The sequence below is a fragment of the Phyllostomus hastatus genome, unplaced genomic scaffold (assembly GCF_019186645.2).
Source record: "Phyllostomus hastatus isolate PE091 unplaced genomic scaffold, TTU_PhHast_1.1 phas_contig_196, whole genome shotgun sequence".
Taxonomy (NCBI): Eukaryota; Metazoa; Chordata; class Mammalia; order Chiroptera; family Phyllostomidae; genus Phyllostomus; species Phyllostomus hastatus.
The window spans coordinates 10,734,538-10,754,592 of record NW_025333709.1 but is presented as its reverse complement, the minus strand read 5'-3'; the positions used below and the strand labels follow the sequence as shown (position 1 = coordinate 10,754,592).

The window sequence follows — 20,055 nt, the reverse complement described above, 5'->3', positions numbered from 1 at the left end:
TCCATCTAGATGTCATCTATCAATCATCCTATCTATCGGTCTATCTGTCTGTCCATCCATCCATCCATCCATCCATCCATCCATCGATATATATATCCATTCACCCATGTATCTATCCATTCATCCGTCTATCTGGTTTATGTAAAAGCCATTTGCTGTCACTCCTTCATCAAAACCATAAGTGAATTTTAGTTAGACGTTCAATGAGATAAGAAAATGGAGACAGTTTTCTAACTGCTCCAATCCAAAAATTTCAAAGTATGTTTAATCAGTAAAGACCTTTCCTCCTTACCCCCCCAATATTTTTTCTCTTATTCATTAATTACTGATTTTTAAAAATAAATCAAACATGTCTTCACACTTCCTGAGTTCCTAAACAATGAGCTGAAACCAATATCGCTTTCTGGTGCCTATTTCAGATTAGAGGAAAAAGAAAACAATCACATCCTACATCAGCAGAGCATATAATGCAGTGTAGTTGGGCAATGGGAAAACTCTGACTAGTCTTGAAGCTATTTATAAGATTAAATTATTTTTTTAAAGATAAAGAGAGATTTTTTTAATTCTAACTCCAACCACTTTATTTTTTTTAAGATTTTATTTATTTTTATTTTTAGAGAGGGAAGGGAGGGAGAAAGAGAGAGAGAGAGAAACATCAATGTGCGGTTGCCGGGGGCCGTGACCTGCAACCCAGGCGTGTGCCCTGACTGGGAATTGAACCTGAGACACTTTGGTTCGCAGCCCGCACTCAATCCACTGAGCTACACCAGCCAGGGCCAAGATTAAATTATCTTAATGAGACTTTCAGCTCACTAGTGTTCAATTCTCAGCATTATTCTCAGTGTTTTTCAAATTAAAGTATTTTAACAAAACAAACAAAATAACATCTACACACCAAAGCCAAAGCAGCCCTCAAGAGATATTAGTATTAATATTTTGTATGTGTGTATACATAAAAACAAAAATTTATAACTTAGTGATTAAACACTTATATAGAATTGGATTAAATTCTGGTTTTGCTACTGATTTGTTTTCAGAGCCTCATAAAGTTACTTTGCTTCTCTGTATCTCGGTTTCTCTTTATGAAAAATGAGGAAAATAAAACCTGCTGTAAATGTTTTGGTAAAAATTATGAGATGTAGAAAAAATATATGGTATGTTTTTTGCACAAAAATGGAAAAATATGGTAATATATGTGTGTATATATAATCATGCATATAATATCTGGCATTATATAATAAAATATCTAGTCATACACATACACAGAGATCATATAAATGAATAAATCTGATTCGATTTGATCTCCAGTATGAAATAAATATACATGGTTCCAAAATATGTTTTAAAACAAACGAGCAGTGCAGAATTGCATATACTACACATTAAACACATATACACATACGTCATTCACATGGAGGCTGCAAAAGTATATATACGGTTGCAATTTCCACGATCAACATGGTTAAAGTATAGCATCTTCTCTCATTTGGAAAGTGTCTTAGAAACTCAAAGAAGCTCTCACAGCACCGGTGAAGTACGAGACTGGACTGACTGTATCTGTAACACACGGCCCAGATGCTGATTATGTACGGCAATAAAGCTGCCAGTTCTCTGCAATTTCCCCATCTGCACTCACTGTAAATGGCAAACACAGCTGCCAGGGAGCAGAACATAGAGTTAGTGGAGTGAAGGGGGTGCGTGCAATGACTCTAGCCTCTGAATCCTGGACTGCCCCGTGCAGCCAAACATCCCCGTCCTCAGGAACGCCAGAGCGGCACTGGAAAAGGAGGAAGCAGCAGTGTATCTTTGACTCCAGAGACTCTCTTGCCTATTATATAATAATTCTAAAGTGAGGACTTCTTATTTCTGGAATGCTACTTCTAACATTAGTAGTCAATGCCATTGAAATCCTTCATATATCGCCACATAAAATGAACCAGAATTCTTTTAGACTGGAATATTATTTCTGTTAAGTAACTGCAATCTCCAGAACACGGTCAGTTTAATAAATATCTTCAGCAGCTGAGTGAATATGGGCCTCGAGGGGGACATACTTTGCATATACTAGCATTTTCGCCTGAGGACGATGCCCATACTAATCACCAGCCATTCATTCCTTGGCATGACTTACTCCTGAAAATTGTCCATTTCCTTCATCTCATTTTATATCTTGTGATGTCATTCTAAGGTACATTCCCCTGAGTGTGAACTCAATTGATGTTTTCATAGTAGCACTGACTCCTTTTCCATTTGGTCTTTAAGCTTTTAGAGCAAGACAAAAATAAGTGTGTGTTCCTATCGCGCTCGTCTTTCAGGCAGTGACCTTTCAAGTGTTAAAATTTTCATGCATGCATTCGTGTGGATGCCTAGTCAAATACGAAGATACACTCGATGCACACAATCACCTGGTTTAGACTGAGGGGGGAACTCAGAGACACAGGGCTCACTGATTTCAGGGGGACAGAGGATAGATACACAATGCCAAATAACACTGTTTTCCCATATAACTTTTCTTTCACAATCTAGGAAAGAAAGACATTTTTCTTTTGCTTGTTTTTCCTTAATATCTGAAACCTTGTGGCCACTTACTGTGAGTCAGGCACTAAGCAAAGTCCCCCATTGGGTAACAATTTGAGTTTTAAAAACATTATGCAAATTATCTTTACACCTCACTTATTTGAAAGTATTACTCAAGGAGTGGGTAGCAATTTGCATTCCCCTCAACTCTGCACTGAGTTATTGTCCAAGTTATCCATCATCTTTTTCCCAAAATGAAGATAACAGTGTGATTGCTAGTGGAATTTGAACTACATAAATTTTCAGCTTAATCTTTCCAGTTGATTATATAACCATAAATCTATGAATTAATTACTAAAAATGACTCATGGAAGAATGAGTAATCATTTGACTGTGCCCCAGCTGCCTTTATGTTTATGCTGCAGTTCACCCAGGCCGTCCTTTACATCTAATGGTACCCCCTTTTTCCTGGAGAAGATTTTAGCAAAAGACCGTAACAGCACAAGGGTCACTTCTTGGAATCACCTGCCATGACGACCAGCTGCTAAGCCCGCCTTCATCACGCCTTGGAGAGACTGTTGCCATCTCATCCCTCGTGAGTTCCTTTTCTCCACGCCCCTCTCTGCTCCATGTCCAGTGAATTTTCTAACTAACAAATCAAATAATGCTACTACCCTGCCCAAAACTTTTCCTTCTTCCTCCACGTTCATTCTTCAGGATTAGACTTCTGCTTTATGTTCTAGCTTTTGAAAACTATTAACTTCTCAAAGATATGCTCCTCTCACTTCACTGAGATTTTACATATGTTCTTTTTCTGTGCCTGCAAAACACATCCTTCTTCCCGACGGTTCCTCGATTCTCCCAGGTGAACCAGGGGGCTCCTCCCTCTGCGTTCCCTGTGCATATGAATTGATTCCTTATCATTTCGTCTTAAAGCATTCTATTTATGTAAAACTTCCATTCTCTGCAGTGGAAACATTTTGAAGGCTGGAACTGTGTCCTTTCAACTATAATGCCTGATGCAGAGAAGGCACTCAGGGCGGATGGAAAGAGGTGAAAAAAAATATCGAGAGTGTAGAATTTAATACAATTAAGAGTTCAAAAATTCTGCAAGGGGCAAATTCAGAAATAACATGCAGAAAGGGTTAAACATGTATGGGAAGAGTGTTTAAACAGAAAAAATAAAGAAAACAATGCATATTTTAAAAATTATACTCAGTATCATAAATGGAGGTTGTAATTGGAGATAGCATGAACAAATATTCACACTTTCGCTTCTTTACACGTCTGCATGTAAGTGGTCCAGAAGAGACAAAAGGAACAAAAGTGCTCCCATACCTCTGATCCAGCTCCATCATCGTGGACCCCCTTTCAGCCATTTTTAGTACTGGCAGAGTAAGAGTAGCTCAGTGAGTTTGCACAGTGAAGTGTTTCCTTCCCATTATGCCTACTTGAACAGCATGTCTGAAAAAAAAAGTATTCTAATTTCTTAGAATTTGAAACCCCTCTTAGAAAACATTGAGACACACTCAGTGTTCTCACATCATTGCCCCAACCCTTTCTCCTCCCGTAATTCCAACTTTCCCCTGACCGTCTTCTCTCAAACAAATCAAAGAGAGATTTGTATGGCTCCCAGCTTCAGAGCCCTGAAAAAGGCAACCAAGAGCAAAGGCAGTAGTCGTTAAGAGCAACAGAGACATCCTAAACTGTTACAACGTATGTTCTTACTAACCATTCTCCGTGATTTATGGAATTTCTCTAGAGTGGTTTGAATAGGTGATATGCCACAGGAAATCTATAAGTGGATTGAAGCGAACTAAATGTCTACTTTAGAGTAATCCATCATTGTATTTGAAACTTTATACCTCAAAACATGAGTTAAGAAATTAGTTCCAAGGATTTGATACATAGAGAACCAATTTGCTGTTAATGATTTTGTTGCCGTGGGCCCCATCACACACGGGCTTGCCTCTGGTATTCCACACGTGTGAAAGCAAGGTTTCAATAAGCAGAGTTCAAAGCAGCAAAGTACTGGCAACAGCTTCTTTCCTTTAAATTTAATTCCTCCTTATATTACACATTTTATTCCCCTCCCTATCTTCATTAGTCCAAATGCCTATGTCATATGAGACAGACCAAAAAATATGGCCAAGGTATTTGGACTAAAAAAGATAGAAAAAAATATACACAGTTTCCACTATGAAGAATGGAGGCTTAGAGACTGTCCAGACTGTTCCCCGGACCCTCTGTAGCTGTCCCCAACCCTGTCATTCTCCTACCCACGCCCTGCTATGCATTGGGGCAGACACAGCAAGGAAAGAGACATGGTCCTGCCCTCCTTAAACTTGCAGTCTAATAGAATAGTTTGATAAGTGTCAGAAGTTCCATGCAGACTAAATCCACGGACATATGAGAATAGTGAACAGAGAGTAAGAAAGATGGCATTGTGGTAGTTCTAGATGCAAAGTCATAGGAAATAGCTCTCCGGTTTGCAAACATGCCTGCACCCAACTGCCCCGTCTTTCTCTACACTCCTTCTACATTCTCTTGACATGTCAGTGTCTTAGAGTTTCCCACGTCCTGTTCTTCTGACTAATCATTCAGCCTCTTGTGATTTTTTCAATTACTCTCCTTCACTCGGTCCCAATAAGCTAAGCCATGTCTACCTTCCTTGGGCAGCTAGATACAAGAAGGAACATGAACTTTGGAGTCAAGTAAATGTAATATTATGGACAGTTTAACCACTTCACAATGGAAGAATTTTGGTTTTACAAGATTTCTTGCCCTGGCTGGCGTAGCTCAGTGGATTGAGCTCAGGCTGCGAACCAAAGCATCACAGGTTCGATTCCCAGTCAGAGCACATGCCTGGGTTGTGGGCCACGTCCCCAGTGGGAGCCACGTGAGAGGCAACCGCACATTGATGTTTCTCTCTCTCTCTCTCCCTCCCTTCCCCGCTCTAAAAATAAATAAATAAAGTCTTTAAAAAAAAAGAAAGAAAAACACAATGCAAGGCTATAACCCTATGTTCTAAAAAAAAAGATTTCTTAACTGTGTTGAGCCTCATCTTTTTCCTTTTTCTAGTTTTTTTATTGTTATTCACTTACAGTTGTCCTCATTTCTCCCCCAGTGCTCTATCTTGTCTTGCCCCCCCATTTAATCCTCCCTCATTGTCCTTGTCCAAGGGTCAAGGGGCAAGCATAAAGAGCCTCATCTTTTTTAAAATGGCAAACAGTAGCTTCCAGCCTTTCAGGCATCTGAGGTGAGTGTCTATGGCTTCATTACAGATGAAATATGACCTTAGAGAAAGATGTCTAAAACATCTGTAAGAAGACTCACTTCAGGATCGTTGTCTAAGGAGGAAGGGGGCCTATCGGATACTGGGCTGGCCAGCCTAGGAAAGAGAAAAAGGATCTCTCAGACCCAGGGAGAGAGTGCAGTCTAAGCCAGCATGAGACACATTCCATTCATTAAATTTCTCTTATGACTTCCTGGCTGGCATAGCTCAGTGGATTGAGTGAGGGCTGCGAACCAAAGCATCTCAGGTTCGATTCCCAGTCAGGGCACATGCCTGGGTTGCAAGCCACAGCCCCCAGCAACCGCACATTGATGTTTCTCTCTCTCTTTCTCCCTCTCTTCCTTCTCTAAAAATAATAAATAAATCTTTAAAAAAATTCTCTTATGATTTTATGTTTAAAAAGTACTATTGTCTTTTCTACAGAAATGCACACCCACCCACATGTGTAATAATTAGGTGCAGGAAGAGTCTGATTTCGAACCTACAGATAGGAGGACAGATCTTGGGTCACGGTAAAACCATCAGTGACAAGGCTTCTTGGAGAAAACCACGGACTTTTAGATAGTGTACGCCTCTGCACTGGACTTCCCAAATATGCAGGCAAAGGTCAATGAGCAGATCAAAGGATGCAATGTGGGTAGAACATCCAACACTGCAGGTGTTCGGTAAGTGTGAGTCTCCTTCTATTCTTCCTTCTCTAATTCTGACTTTAAAAGACTGTCTCCCTTCTATATCTTAATGAATAATTATGTAAGCAAATACCAGAAGTGTGCAATTATAGACACAAGCACAAAGCAGAAAAAAAAGAATGAGTCAAGGTTGTTTTGGCAATTGATTACTCCAGCACAGAGCACAAACATACTTTGTTTTGGTCAGAATTATATTATGAGATAGTTGCAGGAGTAAGGACATACCACAGAGTAGGAAATCAAGTCAACATTATTGAAATTAATATCTAATAATGTCCAATAAAGAAATCCTACTAGTAATTTATGGCAAAATCCAGATTAAAATCATTTGAATAATATGAGTTTATAATGTTTAGTTCATCATCTATTAAAATCTGGATCTATCAAAATTTTTAGAAGATATTACATAGCTTTATTTCCACATTTTATGAATTTTATTGATGCATTTTATTCTAATAAAAAATAAGTGTAATAAAAGAAATAGATTAGTAAGCTGGTAAATTATGCCAATACAACTAATGGTAATGGGGGGGTATTTTGTTGGAGTTGAAGATCAGTATGACTTATTACCAGATGCTCCACTGATAAAGCTGATAATGTAATAATCAGAGAAATAAAATTCACCTAGAACTAAACAGATACTTTCATTTCAATTTATAAATTTAATTTATTCTAGCTGTACTGCATACACCACCTCCTCAATATAGGCAAAATCAATGGGACATATTATTTTGTATAACTTTTACATTACTAAATTCTACCATCATGCAAAGTCTATAGAGCATGCAAAAGAGAAGAAAAGCTCTATTGTAAAAAGTAAGATAGACCACATGAGATAAACCACTTTACATGTCTCATATTACTTCCAGTCTTTCACATTGCTCACAGTCTGTTTTATTTCGGTACCTCCAAGTCTTTCATTGGCACATCGGCATTTCAGAAGCATTGCTTACCACCATCTTCCTTCCCAGTTTCGGTCCTGCCCCTCAGCTTCTTACATACAACGATACAACCATCATCTCCCCATCCCTCATAGTTGAAACTCTGGCATCATCTTCTGTTCATTTTTCTCCATTATTCCCTCATCGCATCAAATTTCAAATCCCATTAATTCTGCTTCCACATCATCATTCCGACAGTTACTTATTAGCTCCTGCTCTCCTGACATCTCCTCTCAATCAACATAATAGCCTCCTAAGAGGCCTCAGGCCTGCTATTCTCTCCTTTTGCCATCCACTGGTGTATAGCTGTCAGATTAATTATTGAAGATTATATTAAAACTCCCATATTCAAATGCAGTCCAAATAAAGACAAAGGTCCTTACACTATCAAAGGCCCTACATGAATTACCTCCAACCACCCTTTCCAATTTTACTTTCTTGCACTCTCTCAGGATGCCAATACCAAAGTGAGCTTTGTGGTGTTCTGTATCACCATTCTTACTGCCTTGGCTTATGGAGTTTTGTTAACGTTGAAAGTCTTTTTCTCATCTCTGCACTTCTATATACCACCTATTCTTCAAGGCCTATGTCATAAATTCCCTTCCACATGAAGGCTTCAATGGTCAAGGTACCAGTTATTGAATGATTACTATACGCTAAGCACATAAAGCTCTACATGGGTTAATGCCTCCATTTCAAACTAACGATAGCCCTTACTTTTGTTTGTGGAGACAGCCTCATAGAAGAGAAGTGACTTGCTCACGGCCTCACAGAGTCAGCAGTAGGCAGACCTGTGGTTCTAACTAAAACTCTCTGACTCTCATTAACCACAGTCCCTCGCCCTCCACTTCATGCCCTCAGGAATAAATACCTTTAGTACGTGCTGGTGCCTGGATACATGAATACAGTATTCTCCTATTCTAAAACTTAATATGTCTTTCCACTATCTGGTTGATCACATGTTACACCTTCTAAGATGAAAGTCCTTCAATACTCTGTGGGGTGAAAATTACACAGAGATGTCCTTTTTCAGGTATTATTTTCCACGATGCCTCAACATGCACCTAGTACTCCGATTAGGCTCAAATGTACAATCTCTACAACTCGATACTCACGGCCACCTCTGCCTTAAGTTCCTGCTCTTTCTCTTCTATCAGCTATCACCCACCTCTTCTGAAACCATATATTCTCCTTCCTTCCACGGTCAGCTAAAATATACATACAAAGGTCTTCTGTGTATGACAGTGTCCCATCAATTAACAATTTGACAAGAATAATATTATTTTGTGCATATATTATTCCATGTCTGGGTCAGATCTCCATAAATTTCTAGAGTCCCTACAGAGGATCCTGTCTAACACAGCAAAGCTCTGAGCACAGTTTTAAGTGTACATCAGATACTTTAAAGTGATGATAGCGGGTCTTGTGAATTAAGTTTATTCTCATATAAAGTAATTATATTCATATAATTCATATAAAGTAATTAGAGTGATTAATCAGCAAAAAAAGCAAAAAAGGAAGGAGTCTACTTCTGGTGGCAAGCACACAATAGAGTATATTGTTGTATTATAAAATTGTACACCTGAAATTCATATAATATTATTACCAATTTACCCCAGTAAGTTCAATAAAAATGAGTAATAGTTTTTTAAAATAACTTATTTTTGTGCCTACTATGTAGATTCACCACAAGATGTTGGTCCCATTTTATTATTTCAACTGACAGATGCCCAATGCTATTTATTTAGATAAAATTTAGAATTAGCTTCATAAACAATGATATGATGGCCTAGGTGGTTACGAAGTGTTTCTTAGTGAATGGGTATCATCAGAGTCAAGGTCTTCCTTAACACTCACATCTCTGATGGCAACAGCAGCCCACTGCACGTTTTATAGGGCCTCGTTTCATCCACGGGACGTGTGCTTGGCAAGGACAAAAGCGCACTGTGGCCGTACGCAAGATCAGTGTGAAACCCTTTGTCAAGAGAATTTGACTTTGGACGGGTTTAACATCGACTCACATAGGCTACAACGATCACTAATTTAAGTATCGTATTTTCTGACTCATATTATTATCCTTTTTTATACTTTGTGGTGGACTACACAATGGTTCACACAAAATACCCAAACTGCATTTTTAAAACGTGAGCTCTTGCAGAGACTGAACATGGTCTGCTCATTCTGTTTCTGTTATTGCTTACCCTCCGCTCCCGGCCTGAAATGGACTGCAGCGGACCCCCGGACCCACACGGTCAGACTGAAAGAGCTATTCTTATTTTTCCTAAATAGCCCCATAACCCTCTCCCAAGGGAAGGGCAAGTGCTATTTATCCTTAAAATGCATCTCTTTAAATTCTGCCTGTGTTTAAAAAAGACAAATCCTAGCCAGTTTAACAAGATATTTAATTAAACAGAGTAAGGGTCAATACCATTCTGAAAGGAACATTTGTCTAAGCCAATTGATCAGATTTGCCTTTGATAAACCCAGACTTCCCTAAGGAAAGTCACGGTTTGGGCCCCTGGGGAGGTGGAAGAGTAAGAGGAAATTACAGGTCACATACATTTCTGTGATAGTCTCAGGCAGATTCGTGGGAATCTCAGTGAGACCTTTCCCACGACAGTCTACGATATTGTTGCTACAGGTGCAAGCAGCTGGACAGTGCAAAACGCTGCAAGAAGGAGCCATAAAGGACTGGTGACCTGAAAAAAACCAAAACACAAACAGCAATTACATTTTCCCGCCTGAACTTCATAATTATGAAACATACAAGCTCATCTCAAATAACAAAGCAGGTCAAATACAGTGCTCCAAATACCCAATTATAAAATGGCCCTATATTTCTAAAGTATATTTAAGGAAGCAGACATTTATATTTTGGGGGGCCAACACTGTGATGAGGCAAATAAGATTTTTAAAAGGAATTACAACTATGATCATATTTTTTAAGACTTGAAATCATTGTGAGAAATGCTATATTCAGATTTGAAACTAGAATTCTACTCAAAACGATTCTGAGCTCCAGAAAAGCATCGACTTCAGACCAAACCATGTTTCATTTAGAATAAGCTTAAACAGAGCTTGGTCTCTGCTCAGCCTATACAGCTCAACTTACTTTACCTCAAAAGTAAAAATTTCCCTCTTGGTAGACATCCCTGTTGATTTTAAATAAGTAACCACGTGGCAATAAATGTGGGAAAAAATTAGACCATGCTAAGTTTAATGTCTGCATAGTTGCAAAAATGGTCATTTCCTTTGAAGTTATTATAATACTTTGTAACACTCCACTCTGTAATTGTTGGTATGTTTCTGGCTGTGGCTTCCCATCGCCTAAAATGTTAGCATAAGTATTTGTTTCCTGCAGGTAGATAACGTCATTGCTCACTATTTGGAAACACAACTATTTTCAAATGAGATTTTGCTGCTGGAAAGCTGAAGAGTAGTATCAGCAGTACTTTAGCAAACAGCCATGTGCACACAGGTGGCTACCGGGGCGGGGGAAGGCCTCTCCCCTCTGCAGGGAAGGGGCCCCTCAACCAGCCCTCAGACTTGACAAAAACAGTCTAAAAAAAGAAACGTGAACTTGCCTTCTGGCTCATCTAGAAAACAGGAAGGGAAAGTGAAGAGAGAAAAACGTGGTTAGTAACAAATTGTTAGTCATTTCATTATTTAATTGTTTAAAAAAAAAAGCAATCAGGCCTATTGAGAACATTCCATGACATTACCCGAAAAATTTTTTTGAGTTATAAAAAATGCGGGAAAATACATAAAAAAGGACTAAAAGGTGACAATCACTTAGAATCCTATACTAGCACATCTTCCCACTCCCTTAAGAAACGGTTAACTATTTATAAGGCGTTACATATATTATTAAGGTGTCTTTTACAGTATTCGGGCAGTCACTTCTAAAGCAGAACCAGCCCTATATTTATAAAGCAAATTATATGTTAATATGGATCAAAATAATATTAACATATAATTTGATAAATACAGTATACATATCTATCTATCCATGGATTGGCTCAAAATACTCCATTTTTTTCATAATATTACATTTTTCTACAGTTGTTATGAGGAAGGTAAAATGAGGTAAACATGTTTGAAATACTTAGATTGGTGCTTAAGCACATATAAAGAACTAAGTAAATGTTACCTGCTGGTATTTTAAACAGCCCATGTCTTATTTTTGTTTTCAGATTTCTGATCCTAAGGCTAGCCATGTATCTCTTTTAAGTAGAACTGAACCCCTAGTATATATGTATACACAGAAAGCATTCTGTCACTCTACAACTATAGTGGAGTTACTTTTTGAATTTCCCAGCAGAGATCCAGGATTAATTAATCATATTTCCAGTTGTTAACATAAAAGTAGATATAAATGATTACTTAAAGGGAAAATAATGAGTAGCAAATAGACCTAAAATCTAGGGATTTCCTATATTTCCCCTGGAGTGAAAACTGAAAAGTCTTTCATCATACCTTGGGTATAAGTAATCAGTAATTACGAACCATGCACAAATGTCTTAGAACATATTATTACCATCACTAAAACAGAGGATTTCCATAGAGTGATTAGTGCACAATTGCACGTTAGTGAGAAACACTGAAATCCTTAAAGCATGCGTTTTTCACAGTTTCCTTAACATACGGCATAGAGTCAAACGACATAAACGTCCTCCCTCTCTTACCGCTGCAGACAAATTCTCGTTTCTGAACCTCAGCGACATTGTGGCCCCTCAGGTGGGACGGGCCCATGCACTGGGTGTAGAGGCCCACCCGAGGCCTTTGGCGCAGCCAGTCCGAGAGCCAGGCCAGGTGGCAGTCACAGTACAGGTTGTTGGAATGCAGGCGACTAAACAAAAGGCAAGAAGTGTAAAGCAAAAAACAAAACAAAACAAAACCAGAAACAGTTATTTCAAAACCTGGGAAATTCTTGAGCAATAATAAGAAGCTTTATTTCTTAACATATGACCAGATACAGCACAGCAAATTTCGACGGAATCATTTATCTAAAAATTAAACAGGTTTACGAGCACAGAATCAAGTCTCTAGTCTTTTATCTGCGAGCTGAGCAAATACACAGAACCTGCAACAGGGCTGTGAAAATGTCCTGGCTATGTTCATTCAAAAGGGTGAAGGAAAACGGGAAGTTCGAGGCAATTTGCTCCGCAGTCCAGACACACTGACAGCCAGTAGGGGCTGGGGAACGGGAGGTAAAACATGGAATAGGGCTAGGAGGCCTGTTAATAAAAGTCAGTCATACTCCCGGTTTGAATTATTAGTTACTCCTCTCATTATGAGTCTCTGTGGAGAATGCTTGCGAAATCTTTTCAGAGAGGGTCGCTTTCATTTTTTCCTCAACCAGATAATAATAACTCACTATAAAACACTTCTTTCAGATCCCTATTCTGATTTCCTTCTTTTTGTGTAATATCACAAAAAGGGATCTCCAGCTTTCGGCTCTTGGGGACCTATCCTCAAAGAGTGGAAACTGGAACTAAAAGACATAAATGGCCAGGAGTGGAGGAATGAAGTGGGCCCCCTCGGTGTTGGCAGGAATCCACCCCAGATCGTGGAACCCATCCAAGTGGCAAATAGCACTCCTCCATTAATAAAACATCAGACAAATGTATCCACTAAATTAGGCAAATGACTTCAAACTGGCTTTTACGTTTTCTCAAACTAAAGAAAAGGACATCCAAAGCTATAAATCAAAGCCTCATTCCCAGAATCACCTATGACATAGTAATACCATTTTAGCCCTTTTTAGCTGATGTGCTCAATTCTAACCCAATAACAGTAATGGATATTAAAACAGGGAACTCAGTCCAGAAAGATAATTGTACCATAAAAATGGAATTTTGAAGTAGCAGTGATAATGCAGAATGACGACACAACCAAAGCAAGGGAATTTAAAGTTAGGGGACTCTGTGGCATTCTCCTTGAGCTTGCAGCTATGGAACAGTCTTGCATCAAATCTAGGTGGTAAGACACAGGACAAAAAGCTACGTTTTGGGAAAGCTGGGAGACCTCCGGCTCAGTGTGCACGGAAGACAGAGGGGCAATCTTTGGAAGCGAAAAAGCACATTCCCCGTTCTTGTTCTCTAAATATTTCCACCTGAACCAAGCACGTCACCGTGATCCAGTTACACGCGCATCAGCGATATCAGAAAAGGAAAATGGAAAAACCCGATTAGTACGAGAAACGGTGGTGGATTTCTATGACAGAATAAGGCACACTATCAAAAATGCAGATGATAAATGATTTTACAGTCTTAGTGGCTTTATGTTGCAAAAGAATGAAAGTTTGATCGATTTTTTTAAAAAAATCAACTACCTTTGATGAGAAACCAATTTCATTAAATATAGCTTGAGTGAACTGAGCTCTTAATTTGGTCAGATTATCCAATCTGATAGCCCCCAAGAAAACAAAATTTAGTTATGTCTGCATACTTTTAGAATTCTTTTATTTTACTAAATCATATTCCAAGAATATTATCATGATGGATTATTGCATAGAGAGCTACATGTGAGAAAAAAATGACATTAAGATTTGTATTGCCTAATTATTAATATCCAGCAATTGAATATATTTTTATTAAAAAGAGAAAAGAATGTAATATATCTAGTTATCAGCTGTTATGAAATAAAAAATATTTTGAAAACCCAATAAATATATGCATCCTACTTAAAAACATACTTTCTCAAGAAGCACAGTGCTTTGGTTACATTTCTCACTATTTCTCGCACACTGTATGTAATACAGTTTTTTAGGTCAAGCTAATTCTGAAACTGAGTTCAAATGAGATTTATCTCTGAAAATGCTTTCAATAAATATCCCCACCCAGGGCTTTAACGATTAATTTTTTCTCCATTAGAAAAAACATATAGCCATAGAAAATATTTTATTGGAGAGCCATTTTATTCACCTAAAATATTTTAATGTCCATCTGCAACCCTGAAAAGGTATTTTTAAATAGAAATGCTGACACAACCTTAATTACAGAAACACTAGAAGGTGATGCTGTAATTTTATGTTACAAAGAACGCTGGAGAGCTAGTTTAGCTTTATTAGAGCTGCTTGACATACAGTAATAAAATCATAAAGATTTACCATTTATCACTTCTGACAGCCCATCACGGGGCCTCCCATTTCTTAATGAAATCTGACCTCCACGACGGCTCGCAGTAAACTTTCCTCCCCCAAACTTCCCGGAACACATAACACTTAGAAGACAGCTTTAGAGTTTTCAGAATAATTTACTCAAACACCATCTTTAGAACTTCAGTAAATCTGGTGTTTCCCTTGTCTTCACCATAATGAATGATTTGTCCTTTGCTTACTAAAAATAGTACTTAAGGGGAATGCTTCATTGATTAGATTGACCTTTATATATATATATTGTGGCTACTTACAAAGTCCTAAGTTTAGGCATATGGTTGAAACTTGCCACAGAAAGTCTGGTAATGTTGTTATTGTTGAGAGTGCTGTAGGATTAAAAAAAACAGTTAAAAATGTTAGATACGAAATATATTAATCATTGTATATGTGAATATAAAGAAAGCATCTAGTGAATATGTTTACACAAATAGTTGTTTTAACTACCTGGTAGAGATGGCATAGAGAACAAGATGATTAATAACTTTTGTACTTGAATATATCACTATGCATTCAGCTTTATCAAATATTTACTACAAATTTATGGCCTTGGCTGTAGTATCATTACTATTTGCATGTTGCTTGATGCGCCGTGAACATGCATGCATGTCTGTTTATATGATAAATGAGCATAAGACAGTCACAGTAGAAACAGTAAGGGGTCACACGTCCACGGAGAGGTATTGTGTGTAATTAGCGTCTATGAGTAAACGAACACATTTGAACGCTCCACTGAAATCTCATAGCAATAGCACAACATCACTTCTCTTAGGTCCTGAGACAGAGTCCTGCTAATTATTATTTCCTGTAGACATTAGCCATTGTTGAAATTCAGTAGTAAGAACAGTATCTATATTTGGTGCTTGCCTTGGGTGGGCATGGAGTGACATTCTGTAGCAGTATATTAAAAGCTTACCATATTCTAAGTGTTTATGTGCAGCCTCACATACTGCCCCTTTTTTAAGAGCTATGTGGTGCTGATCATGGTTTCGTGAAGCTAGAATAAGTCCGAGGTGGTCACCTTTGCTAAAAGTAAGTATGATTCTTGCTTGGTCCAAACTTCTCCTCCTTTTCCCCTAACAAGCATTGTTGTGTTATTACCATTTCTAGTGCCACTTCTCTAAACATTCATTCATCTGATACTTCCTGAATGGCTCTTATTTTTATGGCAACGCAAAATATAAAAAATACATCCGGCATATAACTTACATGAGCATAGCGAACAGTCCACTGGTGAGATGAATTACTCAAGTTACAAAAACTTAGAGCTAATGAGAATAAGAAGAGAATTTTTTTTCTCCCTTTGGAGACATCTGGTTGCAAGAAGAAAATGCAAAGATCGTTATCCCGAGGTTGTGTGAGTGTGGTGTGGAGGCAGAACATGGTTCTAGCAGACAGAAGATACAGCAGGCTGTTGACTAAGCTGTGCAAGGTGCTGAAGGAGGCAGAAAACATGGAATCAACAGTTCAGGTGGATACCTTGGGTGTCGGAGAAGGGCTTGAATCAGAAGTCGCAAATTCTCTTGCCTACCGGGGCCAGGCAGGGAACCTACATCAGAGGAGCAGGCTGGATGTACCAAAATAAAGTGGGGAAGAGAGACGGGGAAGAGCAGCAGACAGCTGGGAACGAGGAGAACCCTGCGAAACTGGCTCTTCTTTGCTGTAGTGTCAATACTCAGTGCCAAGGGACTACGGCGCTGCTGTCATGGAAGGCTGCCAAACCCTCCGTTTTTCACAAGAGAAGCTCGAGTTGGAAATTTTGAGATCAATCCTCCCAATTTTTAATTTTTAAATACTGGCAACCAACTCCATTATTTCAGAGTCTGTGGGCCAAGTCCGTTTGGGCTAAGCAATTAGCCCATTTGGAAGGCCGAGTTAGGCTAGTCAGTGGCTGCAGTTGTTAAGGGTGGGATGCGGGGTGGTCGGGGTCGAGAGATCAACCAAAACTCCTTGGTAAAGTGGGGCACTCGGGCTACACATCAGGAACGCGCACCGACTCGCTTTACTCTCCAGTGTTGCAGCGTATTGAATGATATGAGAACTAATCCAAGTGATCTGAATGAAGTCACACGGAAAAAAAGCCCACTTTATGAAGGACCTGTAAAGCTCCAAAGTGGACGGCTCCTGTTGTCTAAGTGCCTGTAGCATTTTCCATGCACACAAGTGAAATGAGATTTTTTTTTCTCCAAACGCCATTAAAACATATCCTGACGTTTGCACTAAAAGGTTTCGCTTCTCAAAGGGATTTGCTTTCCCGTGACCCTTTTACCCACCCTAAAAATTTATGCTGACTTTATAGAGCAAAAATCTGTAGAGGACACAGCATACTAAAACGTGACTTTGAGGGTAATATATATTTAAAGTAACTCAATGCAGCAGATACATGCATTCATTTGGAACTATAATTTCTTCAGATTCCACACAAAAGAGAATTTCGCTTAATGCCGAAGCTGGTAGCTATCAATCTGAAGTCTTCTCGCAAATGTCAGTTTGCTTAATGCAAATGAAGACAAAAATTACCTTAGTATTTTTTTATAGCCTAGACATTTTTTTTCACAGAGGAATAAAGTAATTTAACAAGATTCATTCAATATATTAAATCAGATTTTTTCTTTTTTATTGATGTTGGCAAAGCAATATTGATATTGATACATGGAACCAATGAAATTTTACTTAAAAATTGACAATAAATACGTGTTGCTTAAGTATGATGACATGTTCACATTAAGGTCATGAAAAAGTCTATTTCTGTGTTCAATGGCAAGATTTTTCTCTTTGTAATGAGAACGTATTCTTGTACATAGGACATCTTGGTATGTAAATGTAAAACGTTAGCCTTGCTAATTACGTAGGCCCTTTTGGACTTAGATTTTGACTTATTTATTTTTTTTTTACTCCCTTAGTGCCAGGCATAGGATCTGGTCTGATATTTAATGCATATGAACCATCATGTTTCAATTAAATTAAATTGTGTGCATTCTACAGAGAAGAAAAAATAAACCATCTAAAACCAGTAGCTCAAGTGATATATTTTATTTCCGATTCTAGCAGAAAACAAAAAAAGAGAAAACATGGATCTAGATTTAATTTCCAATGTCATTTTTGACATGGTATCTTCATATTCAGAAAAAAGTTAAGTTCTAAATCCCACCAACCAGAATTCCCCAACAAGGCCACAAACATACAAGTGATAAACTGCCTGCTTTCTTTCACCTACCTCAACTTCACCTTCTTGAACTTTCTTTGCTCTACCTCATATGTATCCTGACCTACCAAGTTTTCATCAGTGCCCCTGGGTCATTACTCCCATCTTTTCTTTGGCCTCAGTATATACATACATTCATAAACGGTTCATGGAATTAAAATTTTTAAAAAATCTAAATCACTGGGAATCTGAAACTTAAGGTAATATGCAAATTAATGTTCCTTCAGTATTTCCATTTAATGAAATAATATAATCCAAGAGAGCTATGGTTGGTAAAATAAGCAAAGCAGAGAACTTGGTTTCTAAAACCCTTCAGAAGTGAACTTTATCAAAAAGCTCCTGACCAAATGTTTATAATAGGAGAATTTCTGATTTATGTAACAAGATATTTGGGCTTAATAAATTCCAATGTTTTCAGTACTTCATCCAATTTTTCCTTAAATTTTTCATCAGTTTCTTTCCAGGTTATATAAATTATAAGGATTTAAAAATCAACGTATTTTAAAAGAATATGTGCTTGACTTCATAAAATTTTTATATAAAATATTTAAATTACTTTGAAAGAAATTCATATTTTCTGATAGCATGTGCTAATTTTATTTATGTATTTATTTTTTGCAGACAAACTCTGATCATTATGTAATTCTTTGAGACCTACATATTAGGTCCTCAAAAGTTTTTCAACAGTTTCAATTTTGATTTTAATTCCATGGACCATAAACTGTTCATCACTCTTGGGTGTGTATATGACAGTAGGTCTTTCTGAAGTCACTTTTTAGATATTTTGCTAACACAACATACAAGATGAATGAGGTGACTACGATTCATGAATTCGCTGCTTCTGAAAGCAATGATATTTGTCTATAACAAAGCAAAGAAATAGTTATTGTATTTTAGGGTAAAAGGTTTTTAATGCCTGCACAGTGCTTGGTACATGGCGGGTTTTCTCTGTCAAATACACTCTCTGCACTTCTCCACATATGTAAATATATAAATATAATTATTCATATTCTCTCCATAGAGTACTTAACATAACTCAATATATTAAATATGAATTATTTCATATCAAATATTTATTTAAACTCTGTAACAAAATACTTTATGGAATTTTAATTTATCCAAAATACTCAGCAAAATTCCCACAAAATGACTGGTATCATCCGTATTTCTAGTTAGGAGCACTGATTTAACATCAATTTTTTTTTTGACTCGATCAGCTCTGTTGAATTAAATAAGACCTGCCGTGGTCTCTTCACATACAAAATGTAGTGGCATGGGCTACGTTCTTGACATCAGACTAGCATCTTGAAATCATGGTTCTATCCTAATTAATCTGACTCTGCATTATTAGCATCAGTGAGTTTCATATGTTAAAACTGGCTCTGGAACACAATTTTAAAAGTGACCTTAAAATGTGTCTGATGAGCACTTTGAATGTTTTTTTCTATATAAAAAGTTAAGACTGTTGTCAAAAGAAGCAAAGGTGACTTTTCCTGCTGTGGAAAACAGCATGCATCCTCAAGGCAGAGTCTGTCTCACTAAAGTCATTCTTACGTAAGCCTTTAAAAATAATAACATCACCTGACACAGCTAGAGATTCTATTCATTTACTCACAAAATCAAAATCATACAGAAGATATTGCTAAAATACATCATTCTGCCTGAAACATTAAACGTTTTTTTTCAGAACTGCATCTTGTTCCTCAAACTGAATTTATAAAGCAAATGGAATCTTTCTTTTTTCCGGAGGATTTTTTGATTCCTGATAACTTTTACCACCTGCACTCAACATTCAAAACTTCTTCACATGTAATTCAGTTTTCGATTTCTGAACAGAGTCAAGGATGAATTAGAGCACAGAAAAACATTTTATAAGGGGGAGCAATGTGTAAGTATGTTTAAAAAGCTGGAAATGCTACTCTCCGACTGCTGGAAAAAAAACCTCAGCAACGTACAGATGGCTGCACTGGCTTTTAGTACCTCTAGTTTTTATCGAAATCATTTGTATTGTAACTAATAATTTAATTTACATTATGTTACCAAGTCAAAGATCTGTAGAGGTTACTCGGTTGTCTCTAACACATTTTGTCAGTCACGTCAGCCCAGCAAGGAAAAGGAGAAGATGCCAGTTACCATCCAAACCACTGTGTAGTGCTGGACCAAGTCAGTACTGAGGACTTTCAATGGGCCCGGTGGGCGGCTCATTAAAATTAGACCATCGCCTTCAACATGGCCTTACGAAATCGATGTTA

The 20,055-nt window shown here is 37.7% G+C and overlaps 1 protein-coding gene across 10 annotated transcripts in view; it reads right to left on the bottom strand.

Annotated features, from left to right (window-relative positions):
- SLIT2 (slit guidance ligand 2) overlaps positions 1-20,055 on the bottom strand; it is a 324,610-nt gene that overhangs the window by 100,874 nt on the left and 203,681 nt on the right. For 6 of the 10 annotated variants that reach the window (XM_045834199.1, XM_045834202.1, XM_045834201.1 and 3 more), the window contains exons 7-10: positions 14,856-14,927; positions 12,128-12,291; positions 11,027-11,038; positions 10,003-10,141 (exon numbers count right to left, since the gene is read on the bottom strand). In XM_045834199.1, coding sequence (XP_045690155.1) covers positions 10,003-10,141; positions 11,027-11,038; positions 12,128-12,291; positions 14,856-14,927 — 387 coding nt within the window. The remainder of the gene's footprint in view (positions 1-10,002; positions 10,142-11,026; positions 11,039-12,127; positions 12,292-14,855; positions 14,928-20,055) is intronic. The other 4 variants (XM_045834200.1, XM_045834206.1, XM_045834205.1 and 1 more) reach the window with 1 other exon arrangement.